This window comes from Parus major, chromosome 6 (genome assembly GCF_001522545.3).
Source record: "Parus major isolate Abel chromosome 6, Parus_major1.1, whole genome shotgun sequence".
Lineage (NCBI taxonomy): Eukaryota > Metazoa > Chordata > Aves > Passeriformes > Paridae > Parus > Parus major.
The window spans coordinates 599,579-609,724 of record NC_031775.1 but is presented as its reverse complement, the minus strand read 5'-3'; the positions used below and the strand labels follow the sequence as shown (position 1 = coordinate 609,724).

The 10,146-nt window shown below is 37.0% G+C and overlaps 1 protein-coding gene across 13 annotated transcripts in view; it reads right to left on the bottom strand.

The window, feature by feature from the left end:
• Nucleotides 1-2,081: 2,081 nt before the first annotated feature.
• CCAR1 (cell division cycle and apoptosis regulator 1) overlaps nucleotides 2,082-10,146 on the bottom strand; it is a 28,736-nt gene continuing 20,671 nt past the window's right edge. For 9 of the 13 annotated variants that reach the window (XM_033515774.1, XM_015633210.2, XM_033515775.1 and 6 more), the window contains 7 exons: nucleotides 9,957-9,998; nucleotides 8,527-8,609; nucleotides 7,933-8,079; nucleotides 7,409-7,529; nucleotides 6,693-6,878; nucleotides 6,214-6,419; nucleotides 2,082-5,609 (listed from right to left, as the gene is read on the bottom strand). In XM_033515774.1, the coding sequence (XP_033371665.1) occupies nucleotides 5,550-5,609; nucleotides 6,214-6,419; nucleotides 6,693-6,878; nucleotides 7,409-7,529; nucleotides 7,933-8,079; nucleotides 8,527-8,609; nucleotides 9,957-9,998 (845 nt within the window). In that variant the 3' untranslated portion in view covers nucleotides 2,082-5,549. Of the gene's footprint in view, nucleotides 5,610-6,213; nucleotides 6,420-6,692; nucleotides 6,879-7,408; nucleotides 7,530-7,932; nucleotides 8,080-8,526; nucleotides 8,610-9,956; nucleotides 9,999-10,101; nucleotides 10,128-10,146 lie in introns of those variants that run through there. The other 4 variants (XM_033515777.1, XM_015633215.2, XM_015633219.2 and 1 more) reach the window with 2 other exon arrangements.

Here is a 10,146-nt window from a genome sequence, read left to right as displayed (position 1 = left end):
AATTCTGCTTTGATCACCAGTACTGCACGTTGTATGACCCTCACAAGTCCCCTTTTGTACTGTCCATCACTACATGCCCAAATCAGAAGACTGAAAATGCTCACTACACATTCCTTACAACCTTAGACACTGGATGTCTGAGAATTTACAGATGTGCTGCCATCCATGTGTCCCAGTACTAATGGTCACTTATTTCTCCTCTCCTTGTTATAATGAAAACATCACCCCTCCCTCAAAGAAAAAAAAAAAAAAAAAAGCACCTAGTTCTTAGCTTGATTTTAGGAAGAACACTGACAGAAAAATCAGGTTCAATACTGGTAAGCAGCTAATCTGTATTTGCACTTGTTTAGTCCCATTATACATAACTTTCTTATACCAGAGGGGCTACTTGACAAAGGCAACATTTTCTCTATTTATCAATACCCTGAAGCTGCTTTTGGAAACTCTTCCCCAAGATTTTTCAACTTGTAACATGAATATTCCAACAGTTACATTTAATGTTATTTATTTAATATTTTAACTCACCAAATAGTACTTTAACAAAACAAGGCATGAAGAGACAGGAGTCTTTCCAGATGCTTAAGAGAACTTCCAAGTTCTGTTGTTTCTTATTATGTCCAAGCTGGAAGTGTAACAATGCATCTACCCAACGTGTACCTGACACCTAGAGGGAAAATTGCCTTCTCTCCTTTAACTTGTCCTGTGCACACATGCAATAGACTTATTTATAAAAAAGCAGGTTGGTCTGTGAGACAAGTTTTGAGACCAGCATTGCAAGGTGTTTCTGTCTCCAGCTCCTCATTTCTATAACACATGTGGCAGCAATTTCTGCTTTTTTAGAGGCTGATCTGTTGGCTACTATCAAGCCCTGCTAAAAAGTGACCAAAAATGAAGGTTGCAATTCTCCAGCTGTCTCTGCTCCTTGCATGATAAAACAGGAATGTAACTGGATGACCCTGTGTCAGGAAAACCAAGATTTAAGCAATACAGGGGAAAAAACCCAACTAACACTCAAATCCTGTATACCACCAAAAAAGTTGCAACAAAATAATAAAGCAAATTAGTACTTTAAAAATATCTGCTGAAGAGCAGTGGGGTGATTTCCAACTGGGATTCCTTGCAGTTTTTCCTCCTCCCCACTCTTCCCCTCTACCCAGTTGTTGGTGAAGAAATGTGAACAGTGACTAAGCCAAAAGCATCCCTGCACTTGTCCCTCAGTAGGCTGAGGGAAAAATAACCTGGGAATCAATTTCCTATCAGAACACCTGGCACTGGGAATCTGTGTCACCTTGGCTGGAATCCAGCTCAGGAAATTTCTACAAATAAATATCAATCTGCAGCATGCAACAAACAAATCTACCCAGCAGGATTATTCTGCTGTCCTTTGAAAGAGAATAATAAAGAGGGCTGAATTAATATTTTACTAGATACAAGTCTCAACATTATTGAATCACACCTGCAAAGGTATTTGTTCTTACTCCTAGTGTGAGGCACCTGAACCAAATCCTCAAACAAGTTACAATTAATTTGTTAGAGGCAATTTAAAACCAGCAGGCTACAAGAAATCAAAAGCAGCATCCCACTTTCAAACTAAGTTCAGGTATTAGCTACCTAGAAATTGAAAAGCAACATTCTGAGACAGAATTACAACACTACCAAAGACACAATGTCAGGTGAGATTTGGTGTGTTCCAAAGCTCCAGTTTATACTCTGTATTGTGATGCTGTGGATTATATAGTGGATGAATAAAGAAGGAAAATTTGTTTTACTTGAAAGCAATGCATTTTGTTATTAGAGCTTTTTACTATAACAACTTTTGTGCAATACATCAATGAAACCCAGTATGCAGAAACATAAAAGCTTGTTGGGAAAACACTGGCAGTTTCCATAGCTGACTAAAAGTATCCATTATTTATGGCATCTTTATTGTCACACTCCATGGCAATATGCAAGTCCCAGCTGAATTTCTGTTTGATTCACTTCTGTTTTCTGGAAGAGATACCAGTGTAAGTGTAGTGACTGTTCTACCTACACATTTTGCAATCTATTGCTGGCTGTAAGACTCAGTCACTCAAAATGAATTATTTTATCTTTTATATTTTAAAATATAAACTGCACTGAACAAATTAATTCAAGGTAAGAACCTGACCTGGGTACACAAACAGTACAGAAAAGCAGAGAAAAAACACATTTTGTGCACATTCCTGACAAAATTATCAGTGAAAGTTAACTGTTACATAAGTCCAAACTTATTCACACGGCACATTACTCAGCAGAAAAAAGGACTGGAAGCCATTCCTCTCTGTTAAAGCAGTTAAACATTGAAAAAGAAGTTATGTTAAAGGGATTTATAAGGTTAAGATACTGAAAGAACTCAACTGTAAAAGCTGGATCTCTGGAAACCCCCAGACACCAAAGAGAGAATTCCAATTTCTCCACTGTATACTCAGGGCATTCCAGAGGCAGAGGACACTGGACAAACCAAGAACTGGGAAGTCATTTTGCAGTCCTGGAGCCCTTCTGCAGCAGGGCCTGGGTGTTGTGGGCACCAGGCACTGGGTGAGGCAAAAAAACTCTGGGTGTCTTCATTGTGGCACAACATGGAGCAGTGCTGGCAGCAGCCCCATCTCCTCAACACCACATGCAATCCTCAACACTACAGAAAGCAGGCAAAACCTCACCACTGCCACTGTTTCTATGCAGCAATGAAATCACAGACTTGTGTCTTTCCAGTGCTCTAGCAAAAGCCAAGGGGGCTCGAGAGTGCCTGTGTTATTCTAGGTCAGTTTGCATGCAAGCAGCACTTTGATCTTTCCTCAATCACAGACATCACGGGGCTGGAATTTAATTTTGTAAGGGTTAAACTCATTCATTTGCCCTCATTAGACAAAATGGCAAAGGGGAGGGAAATAAATTTATAAACAGAGATCAGATTCCGTTTACCAGCCTGCTGTAGCAGGGCTTTCTCTACAGAACAAAGCAGTCCAAGATTTATTACTTTCTACAAAGCATCTGTGATGATTTCAGGAGTCCAAACAAGTGGGATGCCAAGGCTCACTTTTAGCAGCCTTTTGCCAGTAACTGGGACAAAACAAATGACTCAGAAGTGCAAAGACCATAAGGTGGGAAATGCAGACATGAAATATAAAAATGTTGTTCATAAATCAAGAGACAAAAGATTGCTTCTCCAAACCTCTGTTACTGATACTCCATTCAATTTTCCTTAGAACTAGTTACATTTCTTGGGAATAATACTAAGAAGCTTTAGCTAATACACAGCATCAATGTGGGTCATGTACAGAACCTTGTGCTGTTTGGTCCAGCAAGTCACAGAGTCTGTAAGAGGTGCCTGTTCTTCCTCAGATTATCTGTGCTTCAGCAGACTCATCAAGCTCTGTGTAGGTTGTAAAACTTTTCCTTGTTTTTTTTTTCTCTTTTATTCTTTACCCATTAAATTTCCTTTCCAACATAAAAGCAGACTGTACATAGTATCTGAAACACTATTACATCAAATCAATAGAGAGAAAGATTACAGTCATTCTAACAAATACTTTTCTTCTTAAATATTGTAAAAATCTGTATCACTCTAGCGACCATCTCACAGGGCTCCTCACTGAAGGACCAGAGGAGGAGGCCTGCTTCTTTTAACAACTGCTTTCAGCTCAGCAGTTTAAGGTAAAAATACCCAAGCAAAATATTTCAGAAGTTTTAGTGTGCCTAAAATGTAGTTATCTTAAATTTTAAACTCATTTTCTTGTATGTTCACACGTACTGCTGAAATTCAGGGACAATGTATTTCAGATGCAATTCTTTCAAGTCCATTTACATAAACGGTGCTCAACGTCAAAAATTAAACATGCTGTCAACAATCTGTACAAAGGTAAAGGTGAAAAATATAATTTGATTACAAAAGAATTTAACACCATCTGTACACCACAGATAATGCTTTTTAGAAGATAAATTTATCACCATCCTCATTCAATCATTCTGAGATGTTATCTCCCAATTTCTAAAACATGTATTTTCTGTGTATTTATATACAATTAGTGTTTTTATAGTATTTCCTGCCTGACTGTGAAGAGTTCAGGTATTATACAATGGCTCAAATGAGATGAATGAGGGGGAAGCTTATGCATGTTACTTTAATGAAAGATATTTCACTTGTCTAGCTCCAAAAGAGCCAAGAAAGGTAAGTGATAAAAGCACCAGCTTAGACTCTTTTGAACATAAATTCAGGCATTTTAATGTGTATCTTATTAAAGCTACATGAGTTTCCATGTAGGTTATTCATACATATTATGGCACTTGGACTTTCCTAACAGGTATTTAGTTACCTAGGACATCTAGGCTAAAAAAGAAAACATCTGCTAAAATTAACCATTTCTCTAAGAGAACACTGCTGTCCCAACTTTCAAACCCCTTAATTTTCCTGAAAGTTGCACCAAAATACAACTGTTGATATTTCACATTCTTTGAGTAAGTTGCCTTTGCCAAGGAAGTCACATTAACTCATGAGTTTTGATCTCTAGTGATTTGTGAACACAAAGAAAGGCTGTCTGACCCATTCTCAACAAACTGTCCCTCTCCTTTGTAATTACAGCATGCAGTATAGATACTTTTGGAGCCATTTCTTTTGTTGGACTAAAGGCTTAGCAGTTATGACACACTTTGTCAGTCCAAAATTAACCCAAGGCAGTTCACACTGGCAGCTTTTTCTCCATGTAAGGCATTATTCTGACATCTACTGGCCTGGTATCCAACTGTACCTCTTAATATACTGCATTTGTTATTAAAAAGGAGTATATATATATATATATTAATCCAAAGATAAGAACAATTTAATGAATACAAATGACACACATTTAAAACAGGCCCATGTATTTTCATATAAATCTCACAACCCTACCATTATTTTGGTAGGTTTCTATTGCTTTCTTAACTCATCCGAACTACTGTATATTACAAGGCTTTAATACAAGCAGCTTTGGGGAAGAAAGTTATATATGGAAGGGAAAAAAAGTTGTGACAAGTGAAAACAAAAACCAAACCAAAACAAAAAAAAATCCAAGAAGCTTTTTTTTAAAAAAAATCTTTACTTGTAAAATTAAGCAGCATGCTATTTTGTGATTTATATTTGAATTTAAAAAGACTAATTAGACCGAAATAAAGACAAAAACCTAAAAATGGCAAGTCTATAAATAATGAAAATTTTGATTTCACTAGACTTCGATGAAAAACATTTGGTAATTAAATACTTGCTACTGTTCATTACGTTGATGAACTTTATTAGGGTTAAAACTATAACAAAGTTCATCCTAAAACTTTTCGCAATGCAAAATTATTTTCACTTGAGGAGTGTCTCAAATTGAATGCTAAGAATTACAAGCAATCTTCTGGAGCAGACACTCACATTCATAAAACTTTATACATCTTTTGGAACCTAAGATATTTATACTACTAAAATCGAACATGCATCACTTCCCATACATTCTGGTATCATGATTTATATTACATTATGTAACACCATTCTTCTAAACAGCAGCAGTTTATCATACGTTTGCTCCGTTTTCTTTGGATTTCTGATCTTTATCTTCGTTCTTCACGATGTCCTTTAAAAGGAAAAAGGCAGAGAGTGAGAGGAATTGTACAAGCTGTGTTTCTCATGAGAACTGTAAAGGAGCACGAGACACAGACACTGTTTGTACCTTTAAAATACTATGTGAACTGGTATCCTACTCAGTTTAGTTATAACCAATTCCAGTATCTTCCTGAAAAACTGAGGGGTAGAATTGCTCTGGAGCTTATGTTTTGCTTAAAACTCATTTTACTGACATACTCTCACATACTAAAATTGTTGAATTCTGCCTTGAAAAAGTACTCTTGCCCAGTCAAACAGAGGAGTAGATTTGGACTGCTGAGGATGGACAAGATCAGGACAGGAAAACAGACAGTTTGAAATCTACATTAATATTTATACCTTTTTAAAAACACTGAACTCAGGAACATATGTTGCAGGTAAAGAAAAATACATATTTTATTTGCTACCTTTAAATAATCAATCAAACATTAAGCTGCTTCTCTATATATGTTAAGATACTGCTGCCCTGAGTTCATGTCAAAATTGTTTTTATATTTAAGTGCTTGTTCCAGTAATTATTCTACAGAAGTTTGTAGAAGATAATAATAAAAAAAATGGAATGAGATAATTCTAACCTGTTTGAGAACACTCTGTATTTCATCCATAACAGTAGCTAAATTTTTGATTGTCTTATTCAGCTGACCCTCAAATTGCAATTTTTTATCATCTGAGGTCTTCAAATTTTCTTGCAGTTGGCCAAGGTCCTTTTTTACTTCTTTTAGCTCCGCAGATAGCGTTTTGTTAGAATTCTCCAGTTGCAGTATAGTTTTTTCATCCTCATCTTAGGAAGGGAAGAAATGAAAACATCAAGTCACTTCCAACTCTGTGCACTTTGCATCTTAATATTCTATTTGTGTGCAACACCATAATACTTATTTTTAAAGATCATTAAAAACTGTGTTCAATTACCATTTGATAATACTTAATTCTGACTACATTTCAAGTCTTGAAGAAAACTTAGGTCACAAATATTATCAAAATTGATTTATCTACTTAAAAATTCTCAGTGTCTTGCACTCCTGTAAGAAGTACTACCTTCAAAGCAACATCCCACCTGTTTTTTCTTCCAGCAGCTGCAGCTTTTGCTCTATCTCTGCCCGCACCCTTTCACTCTTCTCCAGCTTCTGCAGAAGGCTGCCCACGTCCACCATGGCTCCGTTGTAGACGATGAGCCCCACGTTCTCCTCCGCGGCTTTGCTCTCCTGCTTCACAGCGGGCGACGGCAGCAGCAGCCGGTTCCCTGCAGTGGGGTCAGCAGCACCAGGAAATAATCCTCACCTCATTCCTTAGTGACCAACCTCAGAAACTTCTCATGAGGACAAATACAAGTTTGCTGCTCTATCCCTCACATTTCCCTCCTTTCCCTGACCCTAATTCTGCTCCCTGCCAAAATGAAGCGTTCTCTTTTTCAAGGCATCGTTCTATGCCTCTTTCCTGCAGGAATTTCTCTTAAAAACTCAGGCTCTATTCTACTTCCTGCAGCTCTGAGCCTCCTGACTTCAAAACTAACAATGAGAAATGATGTTCATCAGTGTAGAACATTAACCTTGTCCTCTTTCCTGTTCCAAGATATTAAGATTTATCCTAAATTTGCAACATTATGTGTTGGAAGCACAAACACTGTTACTTTTGAACTGCCAAAGATTTACTTTTCTAAACTGGCTCAATTAGTTTCTGCAAGAAACCCAGTTCTTCAGAACTCTCACTATTATTCCCATAGAAATAACTCTCAAATTCATGGCAAAAAAAAAACCACCCCAAGAAACCCACCTAACATATCTTCCTGTAGCTCGCCAGACTCTTCTTGATTTTCTTCATCTTTAGAAGTATCTGTTAGTCTTCTGTAAAAGCAAGATTCTCGAAGCACTACTTTATTAAGCAGCTTCTTGACCTACAACACAGCCATGGGAAAAAAATAATAGTGTTATTTAATACCCAGTCATCCTGTTACCCAAACAAGAATGTTCTAGCCTGGAAAACTTAAAAGAAATTGCATCACTTTTTGAACTTTAACATACTAGGGCTTACAATGCAAACAAACTAGGAAAAGAATAAATACAAGTTTGAGACAAAAGCTACATATACAGTATGGGCATATTATAAGCTGCAAACTTCACCTTTTCACTCCAAGAAAATTTACAAAATATTGAACCAGTATTTCATTGTAGACATGAAGTGGCTGCATAAAAATAAGAGATCGGGTATGTAAGCAAAACCTTTAGAAGCTAAATTACATTTCTCCCACTTAAAAAATCCCTGTAATAGTTTGGAAGATTTTTAGTAGTATACAAAACCTGAGCACGTGACAGGTGAAGTCCAAGAGTGTACAGGATCTCCTCCATGTCCTTCTCCAGAAGGTATCCACAATGACTTTGATCAAAATAAACAAAAGCCATCAGGAGATCCCTGTTAACAGTCACCATCTGGGTCTTGTCTTTCTCCTACAAAAAATTGATTATGAGATCATTAGGGAGTTAAAATATCATTCCAAAACCACACCAATTTCTCACTTAACAAAAGTTTTTTCTCTGTTCATTTTATTGTTCAGTCAAGTAATTAGTATTATTAGCATTTACCTACTTAGATCACATTATTTAAGATTAATTTAAGCAATATATGACAAGCAATCTTTCAATATTTAAAAGAAATACACCACAATGAATAGTAATAGCTGGTAGACACAATTTCCTTTTGTTCATGCTAGTATGTAAAAAACGGTCATAGCATTAACCTAATTATAAAATAGGAAACATCTCTTCTGCCCTCAATCCTTTACTTAACAGCTATTTTCAAAGGGAAAAACGGGTCTTATAACAAAAATAAAGCTAAGCTGTAATTAGGACACCTCTAACAAGGTCTATGCAGTTGTTAAGAAAGGTGTTAATTACTTTATCTTTAGACGCCCTCTCTTTACAATGCTTATTTCCCTCTCTTCTGTCCTCCCGTTTGTTCATTTCTTCTTCATCCCGGTCTGCAAAACAGAAAGAAAATTCAAAATACCCACAGCAAACCATTACCAAAACAGATGTGGCCACTAGAAAAGTCCACATAACAAACATCCCGAAACATCTGCAATATGCTTCCCTGAAAAGTAATAAAAAATGCATTGAAGTGAGCTCTGTTAAATTCTGATTTTTCTCTAGTCTTATTTTTACATAAGCCATTTATAATCTTTTCCCTGTGTCTGTTTCAAACATAAGACAGAAGAGCTGAAATAAATACAAGGCCAAAATGAGTTCTGCCAATATCTCCATCTATTTAAGTGGTGTGCAGGAAATTACCACAATTCTCCTTAATGAGGCTTGGCAGAGTCTGCACTCAGCTATGGTTATTACTATTCAAATTCAGCATTATTTACTCTCAAATATTTCATATAATAAAACCCATATAAACTATGTAATTAAAACCATGTGTTTATACTCATGTGGAGTGAGAGATGACTCTTCCCATGACTTAGATTCTCCAAGAAGTTACAGATCACATCATTTATTAGATGTGAATTACAAATGGAAGGTTTTTTGTCTGAAGGTAGGTGGTACAACAAAACCAGACTGAAAGAGAGGAAAGGATGAGGCAGCTGCTGGGATGGATTATGGCAAGCAGCTCTGTGATTTATGTGCAAGTCTTGGGTCAGAGAATCATGTACCAAGTCCTGCTTTAAGCTCACCTTCCTTGTGAGGAAAATTTTGCAAAAAACTATGTATTACAACACTTGGCTAATTTTACCAACTCTTTTCTGGGAACCAATTGCTTTCTCCTGCACCTCCATGCAGGTTGGGTTTTCTCAGCAGCTCTTGTCTGGGAATGGCACAAGGACAGATTATGGGAAGCGGCAGCACTTGTACAGGACAGACAAGTCCAGGCCATTCTTACAGACAAATTATAAGCAAATCTGAGTTATTCTGGAAACCACAGATTAGCATCAGTTTTTTAAGGCTGGTGCAGTACTCTGCCAAAAATACAACTGAAAATGCTGGGACTGCAATATCCACACGGTTCAAACCCACATCTTTAGCAAAACCTCTCCACAGAAAGGCAACTACCCCAAAGTACAAACCAAAAGCAGGTATGATGTTTTCTGAATCTCTGAGCAGGGAAAGAGCTGCTGTTGTTGCCTGCAAAGTCCTCCAGACCCTTTCCCTGTTTCTTCAGGCTAACACAACTCTACCCACACAAAAACCAACTTCTTGTAACATGGGCTGAAGAGCACCCACACTACATTCTGTCCTAGCAAAACCAGGATGACATTCCAGAACTGAGGAGTAAGAAGTTAGGCACGTAAAAGTGGCTTGGTTTTTCAGAGGTGCTGAATACTCACATCTCCTACTGACTTCAATGGGAGTTGCGAGTGGTCTGCATTCTGAAAAAAATAAAACCACTTCTATATGCATGCCTTACTTTGAGCACCACAGCTACTTTATATTAACTATGTTCACACAATGCCTAGGCATAAAGGTACTTACATTTTATGTAGAAGTGGTCAGAAATACTAAAAAAAAATTAGTTTT